This window comes from Lytechinus variegatus, chromosome 18, assembly GCF_018143015.1.
Source record: "Lytechinus variegatus isolate NC3 chromosome 18, Lvar_3.0, whole genome shotgun sequence".
Taxonomy (NCBI): domain Eukaryota; kingdom Metazoa; phylum Echinodermata; class Echinoidea; order Temnopleuroida; family Toxopneustidae; genus Lytechinus; species Lytechinus variegatus.
Window position 1 is genome coordinate 6666733 of NC_054757.1, and position 23590 is coordinate 6690322.

General features: G+C 37.2%; 2 protein-coding genes and 2 non-coding genes across 5 annotated transcripts in view; 1 reads left to right on the forward strand and 3 right to left on the reverse strand.

Annotated features, from left to right (window-relative positions):
* LOC121431758 (amiloride-sensitive sodium channel subunit alpha-like) overlaps positions 1-20982 on the forward strand; it is a 30720-nt gene extending 9738 nt beyond the window's left edge. For both annotated transcript variants that reach the window (XM_041629455.1, XM_041629454.1), the window contains exons 2-12: positions 4116-4191; positions 4728-5076; positions 10854-11544; positions 12704-12810; positions 13502-13665; positions 14567-14774; positions 16468-16540; positions 17285-17342; positions 18121-18194; positions 18945-19020; positions 20678-20982. In XM_041629455.1, coding sequence (XP_041485389.1) covers positions 4116-4191; positions 4728-5076; positions 10854-11544; positions 12704-12810; positions 13502-13665; positions 14567-14774; positions 16468-16540; positions 17285-17342; positions 18121-18194; positions 18945-19020; positions 20678-20836 — 2035 coding nt within the window. In that variant the 3' untranslated portion in view covers positions 20837-20982. The remainder of the gene's footprint in view (positions 1-4115; positions 4192-4727; positions 5077-10853; positions 11545-12703; positions 12811-13501; positions 13666-14566; positions 14775-16467; positions 16541-17284; positions 17343-18120; positions 18195-18944; positions 19021-20677) is intronic.
* Positions 250-321, reverse strand: TRNAP-AGG. The gene has a single exon. It is a non-coding gene; the product is annotated as a tRNA-Pro (tRNA).
* TRNAP-AGG lies at positions 2124-2195 on the reverse strand. The gene has a single exon. It is a non-coding gene; the product is annotated as a tRNA-Pro (tRNA).
* Positions 8174-9424, reverse strand: LOC121431759 (lysoplasmalogenase-like protein TMEM86A). Its single transcript, XM_041629456.1, has 2 exons — positions 9255-9424; positions 8174-9045 (listed from the first exon to the last, which is right to left on the reverse strand). The coding sequence occupies exons 1-2, from the start codon at positions 9255-9257 to the stop codon at positions 8356-8358; spliced, it is 693 nt and encodes a 230-aa protein (XP_041485390.1). The 5' UTR covers positions 9258-9424; the 3' UTR covers positions 8174-8355.
* Positions 20983-23590: the final 2608 nt, after the last annotated feature.

Sequence of the window (23590 nt, forward strand, 5' to 3'; positions counted from 1 at the left end):
TAAAAAAACTATCGACATTGTATATACTTCCGTTAAAAGGCCGTAGTGATTTAGGCCAACATCGAGGTGAATTTTCGAGAGCAATATTTTTTAGTCTAAAAATGTTTCTATCGCATGAGAACAGATTTCTACAAACAACTTAATTTTGATTTTCTTTTTAAAAATCAAAGATAGGGCACGAAGATAAGATACATTTGAAACCAAACAGAACCAGAGTGGGGACAGCTTGAGAGAACAAAATAAATGCAAGGGCTTGTCCGGGAGTCGAACCCGGGACCTCTCGCACCCTAAGCGAGAATCATGCCACTAGACCAACAAGCCTCCGTTGGTTCATGATTATTATGTCAGTCTGATTAAGTTCAGGTTCCATTTTTCTAACAAGGTAACGAACGACGCTTTTAATAATAACAATAATAACGTGGAGTGTTGTTGCCCAGTGGATTAGTCTCCGGACTTTGAAAAAGAGGGTGGTGGGTTCGAATCCCAGCCATGGCGTAATTTCCTTCAGCAAGAAATTTATCCACATTGTGCTGCACTCGACCCAGATGAGGTGAATGGGTACCCGGTAGGATTTTTCCTTGAACGCTTTAGCGCCTATTAATATGGCGGCTCAGCTACAGCTGGGGTAATATTATGATACCAAGTATTAAAGCGCAGTTGAGTATATGCACATAGTAACTGCGCTATATAAATGGACATATTATTATTATTATACTAACCTGCCTATATACAGCGCATATATCACTGCCAAAATGCGTCCCTATATGCGCTCAATATTATTACACTGGCTTTAGCACCGTAGCCTTTTACAGCGCGGTGGCATTTCAAGGAATAAATTCCTACCACGTACCCATTTACCTCACCTGGGTTGAGTGCAGCACAATGTGGATACATTTCTTGCCGAAGAAAATTACGCCATGGCTGGGATTCGAACCCACGTCCCTGTTTCAAAGTCAGAAGACTAATATATTGCTACAACGCTCCAAAAAGAGCAACGCTTTTAAAAGGGCAGTCCTCGGGGATGACACGTCAACGTTATTAAATGAATTATAAGCCACGACTCAAAATTATTTATCACGTCACTACTTGAAAAGAAACATGTTTTATTCATATTTTACTATTTTCAGAGAGTAATTTCTTTTCCTAAACAGTAGTCTTAAATTCATTTTTGTATACATGTCAGAGTCATGATAGTAGGCCTCGGTGTTTATGTAATACAATTTGGACCCCTAAAACAATAGAGCACACAAATACGGATTGACTATGTTATAACGATAAACAAACTTCAATGAACATCAAAATGTGACATACACTCAAAAAACTGAAATGGCAAATTAACATTTGAGAGGTTGGAAGAGTAGCAACCTTTTCTAAATGTTGCATTTACACTGCAAAAACTACGGTATTGATTAAACACCAGCCCGGAATCTATATATGTCCACATCAGACAAGTGTTAAACAACACCAGTTTCGTTTTGGTCTAACACCAGAAAGGTGTTTATACACCAATTAGTATTGAAACAGCATCGGTTTGATTCCAAACTGGTGTCGTTTCAATATACTTCTCTGGTGTGGACATACAAAGATTCCGGGTTGGTGTTAAATCAACACCGGAGTTTTTGCAGTGTACCGCTTTAAATGGTTCGACCTAAAGGCATGGTTACACCGCCCGAGCGTTGTTGGAGCGGTCGTGGAGCGGAGAGAAAAAAATCATCACCGCTCGCTCCCGTTCACCATTTTCGATTTCGATTTTTATTTTGTTTTCGATTTTTGGTTTTGATTTTTCCCCCAATTTTGTGAGCGAAATTCGACCCCCTCTCCCTACCGCTCCACGACCGCTCCAAAAACGCTCGGGCGGTGTGACCAGGCATTTACATTTAAATGGGTGGATTCAGCTTTATGCAAGGTTGGATATAACATCTGGAAAAGGTTTTCACATTTCTAACCTTTAAATCATTGTTGATTGAACATCTAAGTTTTTTAGAGTGTTGTGTTATGTATTATATACACCCCACGCTTTCCACACAACTGGTTCATTAATGACTTATTAAAAAACATGGGACTTCTGTAACCATGATCAAAGATCGAGCGCGGACAGGTTTTGAAAACAAAATATATCCGTGGGGCTTGTCCGGGAGTCGAACCCGGGACCTCTCGCACCCTAAGCGAGAATCATGCCACTAGACCAACAAGCCTTACCTGTTCATCCGAGGTCAAGTACATACCAGATTTGTTTCTATTCAGAAAAAGGCGATTCCGCAAGTCGACAACTTTCCATAGCAACGTACGAGGTTTGGTGGGAGGTGCTTCGTGACGATTTGGTGCCACGTCAAAAGGACTTTCCGACTCTCATCTCATCTGTACAAAGCGCAAAGGGGCAGGCCCATGTAATGCTAAATGTTTTACTGGACTTTTTACTTTTGGTAGTCATCAAAATAACATTAACTTTACATGACCCAGGGGCTATTATTTTCACTATCATGATCATGTAGGCATAGGCCTATTCGTATTTTACTTTATTTCTCAGAGCGACAGTTCAGAACTAATCGGATTAAATTATTTGGAAATAGTACAAACATAGCCAAGGAGTTTTGATTTATTGGTTCATAATTATATATTAGACATGATTTTTTTGTATCTTTACTTCACTGTCAAATCCTTTCTAACAGCAAGTTGATTTGCGAAAATCGAGCAAGCGTAACAAACAAATTTTATCGAAGTCGAATAGAAAATAAGAAAATGACATTTCAACTTTAAAGTAAAGTGATGTGAACAAAGAGGAATCGACGACACTCTATACACTCATTGTGTGTACTATGTAGTATGAAATTCGAAATATTCTTATGTTTATTCGTATCATGTATACCATTCTTTTTATTCCTCACTGTAAATGAATAAAATAGCAAAGCTTATAATACCTTTTGATTTTGCAGCCAACTTTGATGAAATTTTCAAAGCTATGCGAGTCTGACTGTTTTTATTTTATGAAAACTTTGAAACCTAAAGTTTAACCAATAATGAATATTACCTTCAAGTTGCAAATTCCTCTATCATCAATATCAATCAAATTGCTAACTTCTGTAAGTTCATGAAAGTCATCTTAAATTCAGACGAGAGGGATCATTATAAAATCAATATCCGACAATTCCATATCATTAATTTCAGTTTGTATTTAATTATTCTTTTTTTATAAGAAATATGGTGATGCATAGGAAGGTAACTTTTTCATTATTTTGGAACTACCATGGTAAAAAAAGCTCAACAGCCAATAATTTCAAGAACTCGAACGAATTTGCCATCGGACGGCAATACATCATACAGAAAATAATGGAACTTTTTATGGGACCCCAGTGTCCTGGGAACGATATTTAACTGGGGTGTGCTGATGTAAATTTGACAAGCAAAAAAAAAGTTTCCATACAAAACGAAGGTTATTTTGGTCCCAAAAATTTGACATGCCAAAACAAAATAAATAAACGGGTTTCACTCCAAAATAAAGGTCATTTTGGCTAAATCTCCCCATTCTTTAAAAGCTACCGGAATTCCATGGGGCGATGCCCGTGGAGAATAATACACGCATCATGCACCCTAACTTCCAAGTAAGATCTTGGGGGTGTTTGAGACCCCCGATTCCCAGCGCCATGCGGGACCCAGATAAATCGGAGATTAATGAAAATATGTTTGCATTATTATGTTGACAATTTTCGATTAGATTTATCTATTTTCCGTCAACGAAATACAAACAAACACTACAAAGTCAAATGTTTAATCAAACATTAAAGTACAATATTAAACATAATATTCAGTATAGATCAAATCAGAGACCACAGTCAATATGATTAAGCTATAAAAAAGGAACAAAGCGGGAGAGGCTCGCATAAATTTGTATAATTGTATATGATTTGTATTACTTTTTATTACTTTGTATTATGTTTTTAATGGAAATGGAATAAAGCATTGAATTGAAATCTATGATCATAAGACCTATGCCAATAATTCCAGGCAATAATTCAATTGAAATTATATTTAGTGCTCCGTATGAATGAAGTTAATCTGTGAATTATATTTATTGATGAATCTATGTAAAGTTCACTATATTATAATTTAAATTTCAGGTACAACAATGAGAAGAAACGCGTGAGTGTTGGCCTAGGGGTGCCTCCCGGTGATGACATGGCTGGAGTGGAAAAGGTATAAAAAAAATTGGGTTGCAATAGCGCAGTAGGGACACTAGTTTGGTTTAAGATTGTAAGAAATACCAAAGTCTTTTTTTTGTTCAAGAATGTTCATAACATACTACATCATTTAAGACTCACTGATAATATATATATATATATATATATATATATATATATATATATATATATATATATATATATATATATATATATATATATATATATATATAAATCAATAAATTAAGATTTATCGGATATAAAAGAGCATTTCCTTATCTAGCTACTTTCCTTTTAAAATCTATGATTTTATTTATACGAAATTTAACTAAACCAATTGTGATTATATACATATTATATATATATATATACATATATATATATATATATATATATATATATATATATACATATATACATATATATCTATGTGTGTGTGTGTGTGTGTCTGTATATATAGATTTTAAAAGGAGAGTAGCTAGTGATTCGAATTAAAACTGACTGTTCATAATCTCTGATGAAAGATCTCTCCTTTATCCTCTTACAATGCAGGCGTCACCAAGGGGTGCAATGAACACCCCCTTTCAAGATGTCGAGCCTCCGAAGCGGGTGACCTATGGGAGCATCATCACCGACTTCGCGGACTCGACCACCGCCCATGGCTTACCGCGCGTCATCAGCGAGTCCAAGTGGTACTGGAAGATCTTCTGGCTACTGGTCTTTTCCGGTGCTACCTATATCTTCTGCAGACAGGCCTGGGATATCCTCCAGGACTACCGAGGCAACCCCGTCAACACCAACATCAGGATCCAGACCAGGACCTATGTTAGATTTCCAGCTGTCACGGTCTGTAACATGAACCGGATGCGCAGGTCCAAGCTTGTCGGGACTAGGTTTGAAGGTAGGTCTTTAACCATGATTAATGTTAACGAATAAAATAGATAATGAGCTACTAGAACGACACAGGAATAACGATCTTTTCTGTGGATTTATCTAAATATTTCTGACAATCATTGTCTGCAGCCATCGTAGTTCAGCGGAACATCCGATGGAACAGAGGCTAAAGCTTTTGATCTTATGAGTAACCATTTTAACATTCTATAATTGCACGCAAGATGCTACCAAATTCGTATTATGTGCTGACGGCTGTGAAATTCTTATCATAGGCCTTGTCTGAGTTCTTCAATTGAAGTATTAGAATGTTCACATGATCAAAAGCACTCCCTGTGTCTGTTCCTCCTTCTGATATATCTTCGTAAGCCTAAAAGTGCACTTAATCATTTCGCAATTGTTTGCCACGCCCGAACACGGAGAGAGCAATTCCGAGCTGCCCTGCATAGTAAGTCACCATGATGATTGTATTGGCATACGGCACTGGCGCACGGAACTTATTAATCCCTAAAACAAAATCTGAGATGAAAAACAAGATGGCACCAACTGCAGACCAGGTCCACGTTTCTTGATTACCAGGGGGTGGAGGTCGTGCGAGGGCCCTCCAACACATTGACATGATCAGGGTCGTGTAGAGGATACCGAGGCCGGTTAGGTTATGCCTTGCAAAGCCGGAACTAAGAACGCTGTATACGCCGCATCCGCAGATTGCGGAAACTGCGAAGAGCTTGGCGTTGAAAGGTCTCAGGCCGAACGCAATGATGTAGCTGGCATGGGCCATGGCAAAGTGGAGAAGGCCGAGGATGAAGAAATTGGGGTCGTAGTTATAGACAAGGAAAGCGTCTCCGAAGCCAGATAGTATCAACCCGATAAGAATGGAAACGTCGTACTGCGTTTTGGGTTGGTGCGTGGCGTGGCGGATGGTATCAACGACAAGCAAACCGAGACATACGATTGGGAGGGTTTTGAAGATGATGGCGACCCATGATGGTTCAGGTCGGAAAACGACATAGATAGCGGAAAGTATGGTGTAAGTTAGAACACTGCGACCGTAATTTGCCTGAATAAAATAAAAACGGACAGAGAACAAGGAATACAAGGATAATCATTTTGACATGACTGTTTAAAGCCCGGTGCAACACTACATGATGAGTTTTTCAAAGAATTGTCATATAAATTTGACATGAACTTCCAACCATATACCCCTAACGATCAAAGTTAGAACAGGGTATGAATACTATTGAAAGTTCAGTCTATTTCAAGCATAGCATTCCTGGAGGAATCAAAACAAAATGTTTTGGTATTAATTTTTTTTTAGTCAATGTAAACACTTTGGAGTCAATGTTATCTGAAGATAACATTTTGTTCGTGACCATCAATAGTGTAAGAAATACATTTTTGTGCTTGTTTGCTACTGATTTGTGATCGTACACGGGGGAAAAGATTCATGTTAGTTTGATTACCATTTTTCTCCGTACTACATATTTATATACTCTAATATCGACCCCTTTATCTCATAAGCAGTTAAGAATGCCTTTACTTATAAAGTACTGCAGGCCTACGAATTGTAACCAAATAAATAAATTAACAATACAGCATACGTATTACTTTTATTTTGTCTTTCATTCTTCTAAATTGGTGACAAACATATAACATATGAAATTGAATCTAGTTAAAACGAATTATGAAAACTAACTTACCATAACTGATGTGAGACTCACGTGTGCGGTCCAAGTTTAAAAGAAATCATATGACAATGAATTGCTCCCGGATCAGATCAGAGGTAACCATTCAATAGTATAAACTTTACACGATACTAGGCCTACTCGATAAAAATGATAGCAACAGCAAACACGGCCAAGTGGCCCAAAGAGCACATGATGATTTGCAGACGGAATGTTTACCTTTGTTTCTTTTCTCACCGCTTCTCACGTTTATACTCGGTACGCCCACTCCTTGCCCCTAAACCATGACGAATCTCTCGTCATTGTAGTATCGATTGTATTATTTTAGACAAAAAAATAACATTCATGTTCAATTGAGGTTACTTTTTTTTTCATTCTCGATTAAAAAAGTACAATTACAAAACGTAATAAAGCATTCAGAAGCAAAGACAAAAATGACAAGAGGAACTGCGTAAGTAATGTCAACAGACCTTGTACAAGCCCAGCTCCCTTAACATTCAAAGCATACCAAATAAAAGATAACACAATATCCATTATGTAAACAATATATCAACAAAAAATGAAAATTTATAGGAGAGAAATTACTATAGGTCTACATATTTCAGATAGAGAAATTGCCTCAACTCATTAACAGTGCGTTACATCGTAAAACTATTTTCCCAGGACTGCTTTCAACCACACGCATTGGCCATTGTATATAATGGAAAGCAACCCTTTTCATTTAATCAGTAATTAAACATTTTAAGGTTAAAACAAAAGGATAGATTAACATTATCAAGATATTGTGATATGTACTTTCCCCCGACAGCTGTCATCAGGAGAGGCACCGACCACAGAGGATTGGGAATCACCCCAAGACTTTTCACTTAGCGAACCCACCCCCCTGATAACAAAAAACAAAAAAAATGTTTAAAAAAAGAGATCTGCGGAATGAAATATATTATTCGATTGATAAAAAATGAGTGCACCTGTAGGTCAACACCGGGGGGGGGGGGGGCACTTACATTGACGAGTGGATACCATGCGTGACCAAAAAAAAAACACGTAAAAGGGATGTCTTTTTCAAGATTGGGCACGTTACGTACGTAACGCAATAAGGGTGTCAAAAACACTACAATAATGAAATTTCGCTAGGAAAGCTACGTGTTTAGGGTAATATTTGTGAGGGTAACAAGACTAAAAAATAAAGGATGTACTTTTTGCCCCCAACAGTCAACACTATAGTATATGTCTACGTGCTTCGAGTCCCACTTGCTCGAGGTGTGGGGGTGGGGTCGTACTAAAACCGACGTCCGTGCCATATAACAATTAAAACATCGCTGTACTTTTTAGGGGTCAATTTCAGGGAATACTTGCCAAAGGTATCGTTTTGTTTCCAATACTTGTTAAAGGTAGGGTTTCACACGCCAATACTTGTTAAGAGGTGCATTCCCAGAATATGGAAAATACTTGTTTAGGGTGCTTTTCGAGACCCCATGGTCGCGCATGGTACCCACTCGTTAATGGAAGTTGCCCCAATACCCTCCAATTAAAATAAAGCTCCTACGTGGCCTCGTCACACAAAGCAGTATGGAAAATCGTTGTGAATATCGCATTAGTGCGTTTTACGTCTGAAAATCTCGATCAAGAACTGACAAAGCAATGCCTAACTGTCCTGCGTAGTATGTTGACATAACCAGCACCTGGGAAGAGGGAATTGGCGTGTAGAATCGGTTCATTGCGAGAACAAAATCGGATATGCAGAAGAAGATAGCTCCAACAGGTGCTGCCATTTTAGTCAACCTCCAACGGTTGTCGGTTAACCGAGCTCCTGCAAGTGCTCTCCATCCCATGAGCATCAATAGGACCGAGTATAGACCCCCGAGGGACGCCAGATTATGCTTGACAAGTCCTTGATAGACCGTGCTGTATCCTATGCACATTAAGGTGAAGCATATGAAGAGGGTCTTGACGCTGACAGGTCTCCATCCGAAGGCTATGATGTAGGAAAGATGGGCCAGAGCGAAGAACAGGAGCCCGATGACAAATAAATCGTGGTCGTCGACGTAAACCAAAGCTGCATCGCCGATGCCTGAGAGCACGAGTCCGGCGATGATGACGATATTATATCTGTAGCTTAAGTTGCTATGTCGGACGGGGCTCAGGGTGTCGGTGATTACAAACCCACAGAGGCAGGCTATAGGCAGGCATTTAAGAAGGATGGCGATTATCGACGGCGGCGGGGAAGCGACGACATACGCGACGGCGAAGACGAAAAATGGAGCAAGTCTGACACGGACAGTATCCAATCTCGCCTGTTAAACATCCAAAAGAAAAGGAACATTGTCATAGCTTTAATGCAGAATAGGGATTCTTTTCAAAGTTCAGATTGATGATAAAAAGAATTAAAAACACGAACGAATTTAAGAACACCAGATTTAGTGATAAATAGTTGGCATAAAAATTTGAATAACGTTAATAATTAAAAATCAAGGCTACAAAACCTAAGAAAAAAGGCACTTACCATTCTGTTGATCAAATCACATCAATCGTAGAGAATGGGGATGCTATAATGGCAAGTGGTTACTGATAGATGTTGCCAGGGAGTTGGGAGTACCTGATCTTGCTTTAGAAGTTTTTTTTTCTTTCAGGAGAAGCATATGGACCTAACAACAATGGTCCTTGGGCCGAGGAAGAGCCGCGGTTCCAAAGTTCGGGAAACTTTTAGATTAATCTGAGTGTATATGCCAACATTGTTAATCTGGTGACTCATTATATATTTGCTTTAATCGATTGATTGGATTGAAGGGCCGTATGGTGCAATTGGATTGATTTAATTGATTAATCTTTCAACCTCGCAAAAGGCACATGTCATTCAACAAGCTTTGTGATAAAACAAGATGACAAAAATATATGAAATAAATCATTGTAAATATTTATCAATGGGTACCACAACTTTTTTCCTGCGTACGAATGAAACGACCCCCTGACAAATAAAAACATAATTTTCGATTATCGTGATAATTTGTGCACATAAAACCGCTCCATCGATCCGCTTTCATATTACTGGGTTGTATATGTATTTTCATCGTCATCAAATATGTGTCCGGTAGGTCACTATCCACATGACCTGCAACTACGCGCCCGTCGTCCAGAAATGGCGATGGCATGGTCCCGTATCAGGCACCAAGCCGTCGACGTCGGCTTCGACTTATTTTGAAAAAGGGGATTGCTTTCCAGCAACTTAGGGTAGCCTTTGCTTACTCGACATGCCATCTAAGTTTGCTTATTTTGGTTATGAAAATTAAGTCATTTAGGGTGGATTTCTGAGGTCGTAGGACATGGGGAAGAAGGGCATGTAAAGAGGGGGAGGGGGCAGACTGTGGGAGTAGTTTGATATTATCAGTCTACCAAAATAATATGTGATAGATGGGTCAGATTAATTAAAAGTGGTTTTGATGAAGAAATTAGATTGGAAATTAAAATATTTATCGGTATAATGTAATACAACAATTACTATAATGATGGAAAAATTCTGATACGACGAACCTTGACGTATTCATGTTACTTTACCTTTGCTTGAAGGGATGTGGCATGGAGGTTTCTTTTTACCTCCTTGGATGTTGTAACGTGATCGAAATTTGCATTAATATCTCGTGTCATATAATGATGTTTAGAGTGTAGACAAGACAAACTTGCAAATTTAAACTAAAAAAGGAGCTTGAAAATACGATTTTAGAATGGTTACATCATTATTCATTAAATGCCAATCATACAATCAAGTGTAAGCATCGCTATAACCGAAAATTAAACGAGGCTTTTCTTTGATCTTTATTGCAATCAATAATATGCGTACACGCTTTCAGATAACTGTGGAGTGTAGATTCTCAAGGGTCCGACAGCATGCAGACAACCATTTTGTTCAGGGGAGCGTTTCATCAATATTTTCATCCAACAAGTTGTCAGATCTGACATCTTTTCATGATTTTGATTGGCTGAGAGGCACTGTTCCTATGGTAACTGTCGGATAAAATGGGACTTGTCGGATAAAACATCCGACAAGTCCTTTCATGAAATGCCCCCCAGGTGTCTTATCATTTTGTTTTTCTTTTGGTGTCTCCAGGGCTGGTAGAAATCGACGGAGGCTTCCAGGACGACGGAGACAACGCCTACTCATGGTGGTTCGATTTCTCTTCCGACTTCTGGAATACTTGGTACTCGTCCGGCTATACCTGGGGAGGATACGGATCCAGTTACAGCTCCAGCTTTGGCCCTGGGCGGAAGAAGCGGGCCCTGCCCTACGATAACCTCTTCGAGGACTTCGAGATGGTCCCCGACATGGCTGAGGAGGACTTCGACATCGAACCGAACCTCGAGTTCAAGGGCGCACGGCAGCTCATCCACGGGAAACGCGTGGCACGTGCAGGAGGGTCCTCGAGTTGGTGGACCACAAGCAGCAGTTGGGGAGGCGGATGGAGTTCTTCCTATACATGGGGGACAAGCTCCTCCTGGGGATGGGGTGGTGGTGGCTACTACTCCAGCTCCTACTGGAATTACTGGTTCGACGACTGGGACAGTTGGGGCAGCGAACTGTTCGGCAGTTTCCAGTTCGAGTTTGATGATTACTACGATTGGGCCGATTTGGTGCAGGGTGAGAGTGATTGGCAGGGGTTCTATGATAACTCCAGAAGTGAGGATTTCAGTGACATCATTGATGTAGCCAACCCGACCAAAGAAGAACTGGAGGAACTTGGTCATCAGCCCGAGGATTTCATTCTCCAGTGTACTTTCGATAAGAGGAATTGTAATTACACGTGAGTTCATTTTGTTATCTCTATTTCTTTTCTTCATAATTAGTTAATTAATCAATTAGTTTATTAATGAATAGTTAATCAATTAATTAATTGACTAATTAATTAATTAATTTATCAATCAATTCATTCATTCAGGCATTCACTTTCTAATTCTTTCTGTTTTTTTTCTTTTCCTTCCTTCCTTCCTTCCTCCCTCCCTTCCTTCCTTCCTTCTTCCTCCCTCCTCCCTCCCTTCGTTCCCTTTTTTCTCTTTTCTTCCCACTATCTTTTTACTTCATTCATTCATTTGTTTTTATTATCATTTAGTTTATAAATGCTCTTGATTTTGTGTAAACGTTCAATAATTCTGCCTAATGCCTTTATATCGACAAAGAATTTTAAGCTTTTACTGTCCAGTCGTACCTAGAAAACCAACTCGAAACCGACAGACGATGATGTCAATCGAAATAATGTAATAGATTTGACCAGCTTGTATCGTCACATCGGGTCGTCGCGTTGGGTCGGCCAATCGCGCGTATGCAGGGACATGAATTCAGCCACGAGTGGACTTGGATGAATCTTGCTCATTAAAACAGGGGCTTGCCGACTGACTGGTATACCCGATGACTCGATAAATTTTGATAAAAAAAGGGTGAACTGCATGTGCCCGGCCAACTCTTCGTGAATTTAGGGTGCACATTCTTGAATGGTCGGATAAATTGGACCCGACGTCTCGGGGGGGGGGGGGGGTGTGGGTTCAAGTCCCAAGTTTACCCGACCATTTGGGAAGTTTGGGGGTCCTTTTCTTGAATGGTCGGGCTTCGTGATTGCTTGGCCCGACGCGACAACCCAATGTGAAGCCATTTGATCGATGCGTAGGAGATTTCGTTGGTGTAGCTGGAAAGTATGAATAACTGCGCTTTGATTGACTGAGATGTAATTCCTCATGAAGTTCAACCATTTTAATATTATCATTCTCCTCGGCTCCTCCTCCTTCTTTTTCTTCTTCTTTTCCTTCTTCTTCTTCTTTTTCTTCTTCTTTTTCTTTCACTTATTCTTTTTCTTTCCCTTCGTCTTCTTCTTCTTCTTCTCCTTCTTCTTCAAAGGGGTAGTAGTATTTACATTGTGAATTATCATCATATTCTTACACTGTTATCAATTTTTTTCCGTACCTACACAGCGACTTCGAAATGTTCCAAAACAGAGTGTACGGAAACTGTTTCACCTACAATCACGGCAGAGACAATACAACAATAATTGAGACCACCAAATCGGGATCTGCATATGGTAAATAGGGAAGGGAAAGGATGGCAGAGAGAATGCGGGATGAGAGAGAGGGAGAGGGAGGGAGGCAGGGATGGACGGCGGGAAGGTGAGGGAGAGCGAGAGGAGGGAGGCATGGTGGAGATGGATGAAGACTGGTGAGTTTTTAGGGAACAGATACAGACACAAGGGCAAAAAAAAAAAAAAAAAAAAAAAAAACAAAGAAGGTGAGAGAAATTAAAGAGGTATCATAAATGGAAATTCGTAAATTAAATAATGAGCGTGAATGAATATTAATGCACATGTAGCTATATGAAGTATCTATACCAGTTATACGTAACAATAGTTACGCATTAGTTCTCATTGTTTATACCTTCTAATTCTTATGCATTATTCCGATTGATGTTGTACTTTAAATTTGACTATGTATTGTTACTTTGATTGTGTTGTGCTTTGTGAACGGAAAATGAATAAATCTAAAATTAGATGACTCACGATAATAATTGTGGATAATTAGGCATGAAGAATTAAGAATATCATTAAAATGTCTATCTTTTGTCATTGAATAACTAAAAATTAGAAAAGAGGTTCGAAATAGGAGCACATTCAATGCTTGAATAGAATAATTTCAAGCTCTCTTCCGTCATTATTTTGTGAAGGAATTTATTTATTTTTCATTTATGAACGTGGAAACATTTTTTTTTCTGTTCTGCAGGTCTTCACTTGACTCTTTTTATCGAGCAGCCGGAGTATGTTGGTATCTTTTCCCAGGAATCAGGGGTTCGGGTAGCCATCCATGACCCTGCCGTGTTCCCTCTACCAGAGGACGATGGTATCACTGCTCCTACAGGGAGGGCAACATCCATTGGTATCCGCCAGGTGGGTAACACAGAAAATAATTGGTAATGGTGATTTTGAAAGTCTAATTAGGGAGATTCGAAGATAAAATGTTTCATGAATGTGTTATCATAAGTATTAAGGCCATTATATGTGATGATATGGTATTTCCATGGGGGGGGGATATTACCTCAGTGCCACGTATTTTCTCTTCAATGAAAAAGGGGTACTAAGTTCTACGACCAGACCCTTTCTTTTCATGCTTTTCAACGATTTAAGTTACTTCTTTCATTATTTTCCGTTCTAAAGTTTTAGTGTCCTCTTTTTACGAGGCTTATGAGCAACATAATTTTATTACCACCACCATCGTCATCATCGCATCGTATTCTTCATCAGCACAATGATCTTCCTCGTCTATATTATCATCATCACCATCATCATGATAATCATGATTACCATCACCACCATCATCATCGTCATCATCATCATCATCATTCATCATAATCATCATCATCAAAATTATGGTCATCATTTTCATCTCATCATCATCATCAACATCATCGTCTTGACATCATCATTATCATCATCACCATCATCATCATCATCATCATCATCATCATCATCATCAAAATTATCGTCATCATTATCATCTCATCATTATTATCATCATCACCACCATCATCAGTATCATCATCATCATCATCATCTCATCATCATCATCATCAGATGATGATGATGATGATGATGAGGTGATAACGATGACGATGATTATGACAATGACGATGACAATGACGATGATGACATTGAATGTCACCATCATCATCATCACCACCTCATCGTCGTCTTGATATGATCATGATCCTTTACCTCATCATCAACTCCACCACCACCACGTACCATCGCTAACATCACTTTCCTCCCTCCTTCTCCTGTATCCCCGTAGAATCTCCTCAGCAGACAAGGAGGAAAGTACGGTAACTGCACAGAGGATGGATCCGAGACTCCTTACCAACCCGCGAACGGCTACTCCTACTCCACCCTCGCGTGCAAGCGACAATGTCTCTTGGATGAGATGTACGAAAGGTGTGGCTGCGTCAATGACATCGTCGAAGACGATCTCATCCAGTGCAGTTTCTTCAATTCCACCCAACGTAAGTTTAAAGAACATCTCAACTACAGGGCCGTCACCAGCTTTTTTCTAGGGGGGTGCTTTTTATGAAAAAAAACACAAAAAACAACGTTTTTTTTTCAAAAGAGCCTTCAAGTATCCCTACCCCCCCCTCCGGTTTTGTTTTTGTTTTGTTTTGTTTTTTGTTTTTTTGTTTTATTTTTTTTTATTTTTTATTTTTGGTTCTGAAGGGGGATGCGTTCGCACCCTCCGCACCCCCCCCCTGGCGACGGCCCTGATCTAGTCTCACAGGGACTTGATACCGTTAGAGTCCGAAGTCGAGTGAGCGAGGCGAGTCAGATTACTGAGGGGATCTGACAATATTTGACTCCTTTCGCTCGCCAATTTTTGCCCCCCCCCCCTCGCTACCGACGACGGACTCCCGTTTTTTTATCTTCATTTTTTCTATTTTGCCTTCTATTTTATTTATTTTCATTATTATTATTTCATTTTTATTCTGAATTTCTTTATCATTCATTTATTTATTTTTGGGTGAAGGGGGGGGGGGGGTTGGACTTTGTCTTTACACAGAGAATGTGCCATTGACAACATCGACAATGACCCGTATTCTGAAGTCAGGTTTGAAAATGTGGTTTAAGTATGGCAAGCCAAAAGTATAAAAAAAATTAAGTTGTATGTTTCTTATGTTCACTGTGCTCTTTCCTGATTCATCGATGGTGAAGACAATCATCTATTTATACTTCCTAGACAATTATGAATGATTTGAGAGCCAAATGAGCCGAAATATGATATCTGTACCGTTAGTGATTTATGTAACAATTGGCTTCCCATACTTAAACTACAACTTTAAACCTGAGTTTGAATTAAACCCGGCTTTAGAATACGGGCCGATGAGTCTATAATTTTGAGGGACTGTATAATATGATCATTGCACGATTTCCTTAAGTTTACGAACGAGTCAAGCGACCGAGTCAAAATTAGCATATTATTTCCTCCCTAATTTGCACTCTTTTATGAAAAGGGCACTCTAAAAAATTGGAGTCAAACTTTGCCCAGAATTGAGTAGAAAGGGAACATGGATGTTTGCTGTGCAATTTCTTCTCCCATATTGGGCAAATTGCATGGTTTAAGGGTAAATTTCAGCGCAACAGTAACATGCATGTTCCCAATTTACCCGATATTGGGTAAACATGTTTTAGCGTGTGTATAGGCCCTAGCAAATCAACAAAACAAAATAACGTTTGATAAATGTGATAAGTAATACCGGCTGCACTGTTAGAAAAAATAGAAGAAGTTCCTGCAGCAGAGTCTCGAGAACACCATTTAATCTTACCAAATTGCTTAATCTTACAGGAAATTTGTATTTGAAGTATGGAATCTTACAAATTTCCTTGAATAAAACACCCTTTTCCCCTTTTTTAAACAGACCTGTTCTGTTAAATTGCAGAAAAATTCTTGTTTTATGAATTTACAGAATGATTATTACGCAATTCGGTAAGATTACAGGTGTTCTCGAGACTCTGCTGCAGGAACTTCTTTTATTTTTTCTAACAGTGTGGAAACTATGGGGTTTCTTTTTTTAGGAAATCTTTAAAAAAAAATCATTCATGTGAGAGTCAAACATGAAATTCATATCCCTGATATGCAAACTACAATTTATATAAAATGATTTATTCTTATTTGATTTTCTTGTTGGTTATTTTGTCTGTTTACAGAGCGTTGTCGTCAACTGATACAGTCTTTGAATGATGAGGGAAAGTTGGATTGTTACTGTCCCAATGCCTGCATGTAAGCCATTATTTCCACTGCATGATATTTAATCTCAACTTTATTTAAATTACGTAGTACGAATATAGTTTTGTTTTTGTTTTATTACATGGCCTTCATTTTTATTTATGCATCTATATCTAAATCAATACTCTCTAATTTCCTCTGATTGGAAATAATTTTTGAGGATGAAACAAAGTGTCAAAAACGTTTGTTTACATTGTATTTTTCTTGTTAACATCGTATTTTCCCTATGTTTACTGTGCTCTTTCTTCATGCATTAATGGTGACGGAAACCAGCCTTATCAAATGAGCTGATATAATAAATTGAACTTGGCATACGAGGAAACAAACAAGTTATGATATCGTCTCTGCTCAAGTGTCCCATTCACTCCAGTGCATTATTTTTTTATACTGTAAGAACTATTGTGTTAAAACTAACACCAATTGGTGTTAATAGAGGACCACACCCTGAGGTGTTAAAATTACACCCTACAGATTGAACATAACACCAAAGAGTGTAAATGTAACAACCAAAGGTGTTGCAATAACACCTACGGGTGTAAAACTAACACCACCAATTTAACACCGGTGTAAAATAACTGGTGTGGTCCTCTATGTACACCGGTTAACGCGACAGTTTTTGCTGTGTAAATTCATCATATTTGTATTTATTTATATACCCCCTTCAACTTTTATCCCTTTTGTGATTGACATTGAGTTTCCGTTTGCTGAGTCTATTTTCATGTTGCTTTATCTACGCAGGGAAATGAACTACCTTACCTCAACATCTACGTCACTCTGGCCATCTGAAAGATACGAGGTATGGAATCATTAATTTATATACTTTCATCCGTCTTTACATATATTTAGTAAAAATGTTGTTTAATCTTTTATACAACGCCGTTTACTACATGAACCTTACAGTAGTTGTTCAAACATTTAAAACAAGTGTTTAGAATCTCAAACAACAAACTTTGATCTTTAATATTGAATTCTCGATAAATCAAGCATGGTAGCATGGTTGTTTAAACTGCCTACTGTAAGGTTAATTTTAAACAGCGTTTTTACTCTCTCTCTCTCTGTCGATCTCCCCCTCTCTCTCTATATATATTTTGTTTAATTATTTTTTTTTATTTGCAGATTAGTTAATTAAATTTGTCTACAATGCTCTGACTTTAGGAATGTATTTTTTCATAGCTGAAAAAACGATTCTGTGTTTCCTAAAAATATGAATGAATTGTTATTACTGTTTTCATTATAGGAATGTAATTTTGTTAAGAGAGATTTTTTTATTTAGAGTACAATACATATATATATATATATACAATGATATATAACAATATATATATAATAAATATATAATATATATATATATATATATATATATGATATATATATGTAATAAATGTATATGATAATATATATATATATATATATATATATATATATATATATATAAGATCTATATCTACACATCGAGGGGTGGTGCAAAATTGAGTGCCCCCACCACCACCACCACTCTGTCATTCGATTAGTTAATTAGTACACTTCATTAAGCACATATTTGACATTTTTTTGTGTCTTCATCATCTACGTAGGAACATCTTTACACGAGGGTAGCCGAGAAGAACGATATTGCGGCACGTATTCTCCAGAATGTAGAATCTACAAGGTACATTTATATATCTGTTTCTGTTTATGGTAACTTTCGTGGGAACTCGGCAGGACACCATTTTGCTGGTAAACGCCGAACGGGTATATAATCAATTACCTAGGAAACATTTTACGTTTAGGTTAATCAGTCATAGTGGTTGACCTTATATTACTCTTGGGCCTTTTTATCAACGTGGAGACAATGGCAGAGTTGGGATTCGAACTCACAACCAATGCTCTAACCACTGGACCACACGGCTCTGAGGAGTGTCAAAATTGTATCCAATTAAATCAACAGTTCGTTGCTTATCAAATTATGAGTTGCAATCATTTGTAATGTTCTATCCCATCCAATACCACCAAGTAAATGAATGGATCATGAATACTGAAATCCATGTTTTGTATGAAATATTTTAACTCGAACAACCAGATATGGTCAGGAATACTAAAGGAATATACAAACTATACTTTAAAACATTGAAAAAGGGAAAGAGTCCCTGCTACTTCCAGGTTAAAAATAAAGACAACATCGTGTTATTAGGAGAATTTGATTGTCAATACATATTGTGCTATATCCATCCAGTATTTTGCAGCCATATATGAATATAAGATGAAGGGATTTGGAAATTTAATATCAATATTCTTCAAAGGCTATTGTAATGTTCATTTTTGTTCAGAGGAAATTTTTAGTATCATAAAAGAAAATTCGCGCCCCAACGTCAATGTTTTCCGACATTCTACTCATCTCTTTTCATCACTTTGAATACAGGAAAAACCTAGCCCGTGTCCGAATCTACTTTGAAGAGTTGAATTTCCAGTCAATAGAAGAGATTCCCGCATATACGGTAAGCAAAACTATCAAGAATTATTCATTCATAATAGTTTCTTTTTTTCTATTTTGTACACGATTTACGCATGTAGACTTCCTTACTGAAAGTTAAACTCTGAAAAAGAAACGAAAACAGTGAAGGTTTGTTAACAAAATTATAATAGAAAGACTCACTGAAGTTATGATGAATGAGAACATTTATTGTCTGTCTCAATGACCGATCGAGTTTGCTCGATTACCGCCATGAAAACCATAATATTCCGGTTTAATTCTTTTGTTCCTGCTATCAGCATACCTCAGATAGTTCCTCGTTTTCTATTAGAAACTGATTGTCCTTCTACAAATGCACTAATGTAGATTTATATAAAGCGCCACTCAAAATGGAGAAAAATACTATTCCTCTCCAATCAATCATTACTTATTTTGAAATTTATGTCTATTTTGAATAGCGCCATCTTCATGTTAAATAATCTAATGTTGATAGAGATTTATTGTAAGAGAAAACACATTTGTACAAGAGGAAGAGTGGTTCATAATAGATGTCTCCCACTCCCTCCCGAATAAGAATTTATTTACTGCTCGGAATCTACGCCAGAGGTTGACTGATTGATTGGTTTATTGATTAATTAATTAATTGATTGGTTGGTAAACTGACAGTTTCAATAACTATCAATTAGTTGGTTGATTGCTTGATTTTGATATTTTATTTATTGATTGGATGATTGTTTGATTGATGGTTGGTTGGTTGGTTGATTGATTGGTTGATGGATTGAATGATTGATTGATTAATTTGTTGATTGATGGTTGATTAATTGATGGATTGATTTGTTGGTTGATTGATTGATTGATTGAATGATTGATTGGTTGGTTGATTGGTTAGTTGATTAATTGATTGCTTGCTTGATTGGTGGATTGATTAATTGATTGGTTGATTGATTAGTAGGCTGATTGAATGATTGATTGATTAATTGGTTGGTTGATTGATTGATTTATGGTTGGTTGATTAATGGATTGATTTTTTGGTTGATTAATTGTTTAATTAATTGATTGGTTGATTGATTTGTTGATTGGTTGGTTGATTGATTGGTTGGTTGATTGATTGATTGTTTGGATGATTGGTTGATTGATTGGTTGATTGATTGATTGTTTGGATGATTGATTGATTGATTGGTTGATTGATTGGATGATTGGTTGATTGATTGTTTGGATGATTGTTTGATTAATTAAGTGATTGGTTGATTGATTGGTTGATTGATTGTTTGGATGATTGGTTGATTGATTGATTGGTTGGTTGATTGATTGTTTGGATGATTGGTTGATTGATTGGTTGATTGATTGGTTGGTTGGTTGATTGGTTAGTTAATTGATTGATTGGTTGGTTGGTTAATTAATTGATTGGTTGGTTGATTGATTGATTGGTTGATTGATTGGTTGATGACTTGGTTGGTTTATTGATTGAATACTGATTGCCTGGTTGAATAATTAATTGATTAATAGGTTAATTGATTGATTGGTTGATTGAATCATTCACTGATAGACCGACTAGTTGATTGATCTTTTGAATTCTAGTATTTGCTAGGAGAAGTTTGTTAAATTCCGAAAATTGTAAAATGAAAGAATCATACTTCTGTTTTAAACCAAACCGTTACGTATTTTTCTCCTCTTCTAATCAGTTTGGATCATTCCTTGGTGCTGTCGGTGGTCTCCTTGGTCTGTACATCGGTTTCTCTGTCGTCACCATCTCCGAGCTCATCCTCCTTCTCCTCTTCCTCATCAAACATACTTTCTGTGGGGCCTTCTGTAGCAATAAAGTTCAACCCGTTAACACATGAGCGTCGGAATCTTTGACCTACCACACACGTGGTCTCACTGTCATACTACTATTATGATGATATAGCATATATTTCAAAATCAGATTCGTATCATGTATGGGAAGGGGGGGGGGGGTGAACGTGCAAATCAAATAAAAATTTATAGTAAATTCGGTATTTTTTTTTACACGATTACTGACAAATCGCCCCCCCCCCCCCCAGTTCCGCAACCCATGATACACATGCAAAAAATGAACATTGAAACACTTTTATTAATTGGCAAAGAGCTGCGCAGGGACAGCAAATGAAAAGAACTTATCACCTTATAGTTTGTTTCAGGGAGTAAGAAGAAAATTACTTGTAATTGAGTGTGTATTATAATTGAATGTGAATATGGTGAGTAGATCATTGAGTTACATTGGCGGCGGAAGCCCCCCCAAAAAAAAAGGGGGGGGTCCACCTGAAATTTTTGCATGGACACAGGTAAAAAATTGGACTAGCAAAAAAAAGTTCATCAACACAAATTTAAGGGTGGACCATAATTTATTATATTTTCATTTATTTTTTTTTTTTTTGGGGGGTGGGGGGTTCTACATGATGAATTTAGGGGGGACGCAGAAATGTTTTTAGGGGGTCCATCCCCCTCAAATTTAGGGGAACAGGACCCCCTCCCGTCCCCTGTCCCCCCGCTTCCGATGCCTATGTTGAGGTATATTTAAAATTGAAGTCATTTCCATTTGAGGTTTTGTGTTTAATAGGATTATGTTATTTTGTGCTTGCCTGAGAACGCAATACCTGCCAATAGGAATATAATAAAATCCTACCGGGTACATCAATGTTTGGCATGTTAGGGGCGATTTATTAAAATGCTGAAATCGATTCGAGACTGAATAAAAAAATCAAGGATCAATCCTAAGCGCAATGGTAATTTCATTTTAATTCAATTCATTTGGCAAATAATACAATAAAAAATACAAAGAAAATACAGATACATGTACATATAAATGAGCCAGGACCTCTTAAAACGTCCTGTGCTTTTGTTTGAGGCCCTAAAAGTATAATTATGAAAATAAAATACGAAAAAAGGACATCAATGAAAAATAAACAATTTGAACTAAGCACCACCAGCTAAATTCCTAAACACTAAATCTACGGGAACCCCCCCCCCCCCGATAAACCTATTTCCATCTTGAGATGATCCAATGTGTTAACTAGGTTTGATTTCGGTAAAAAAATGATCCAATAGGCTCCATTTGTAAATGATCCCCTAATTAATAATTGACAAAGAGGAATAATTGTTAAAGAGGAATGAGAGAGGAAGAATATGTGATGGGTCTGGGCGAAAAGACTTAAAAATATTTTAGTATTTATTGGAATGTGTAATTCATAGTGAGTATTCTACATGAACAATTAATTATTGAAGGCAAAGAAATGAATTACCTATTCAAATTTTATGCTGTTCTTTATGGTACTGGAGAGAACAAATCATTATTATCATTATATATTAGATATATATAGATATATATGTATCTTATATTAATATGTAAAATTAATTATTGTCACGATAATGCATGAAAGACTACATATGATAAGTATGATTATTTTTTTAAATGTATATAATACAATTTGCATATTATTATGATGTACGTAATATCTGACAATGTTTGAATTATTGTACATGTATGGTATAGTATCAGTGCTGTATACTGGTGATGAAGATGACCTTTAATACCCATGCATTCCAAATTTCATATAATTTGATTAAAAAAACTTTGAATACACATTGTAGATGATACAAAAAGATCATTTCAATTAATGAGCTGGTCGCCTAAACTGATGTAGAGAATCCTTATATTATAGAAGATTTGTGGTACACATGTTTTATGACAAAGAAAACATATTTTGAATTGAATTTTGACAGGCATTCAGTGTATGTATGTATTTGCATACATTAAACAACAAATAATATTTAAAGTGAAATTAAGATCATATTGGATAATGGTATATCTGTCCTTACACGAATAGATTACAACAATTCAAACAAAAACAATAACCACTGTAAACCTTATATTTATGATTGACGTGCTCTTCACATTTCTGAAATTAAAAATGTTATAGAATGGTATTATACAATAAAATTTGGAAATTCACTTTATAACAAGAAAGCAAACGTCGTTTGTGTTTTCTTTTCAGAGATTGGTATTGCCGGCATAGTGGATATTGATAAACATCTTTTTTCATATCTATCACCCATATACATTTAATCGATGCCTAATCATGCATCTCTATCCCTTTGTTTCCACTTCCCCTTAAACTGTCTCATCTATCATTAATAAATTATTTAGAACTCCTTTATTTTTCTCACTTTCTTTCTCGTAAGATTTGTCCCATCTATTCCATTACATTTTACTTTCATACATTCCGTTTTCTCTTCGTCATTCTTTCGAAACACCATGGGCGGAAATCCCAGGGGGGGGGGGGGGGCCCTCTACTCAAAATAGTAGGGGGGGGGCACAATATGAAATGTGCCCCTACTATTTGTGGTCTTTTTTGATGTCAAGAACTACATCATTCAAAATTGAAATAAAAATAAAACATGTATTTTAGGGCGAGATGACCTTACTTTGGGGATGACAACCTTTTTTTTTGCTTGTCAAATTTATTTTCGTCGAAATGACCTTAAATTTGGGGTGATAACCTTTTCTTTTTGTTTTCTTTTTTTTTTGGCATGTCAAATTTTCCAGTCTCTTGTCCCCCCTACCTTTTGGGAGGGAT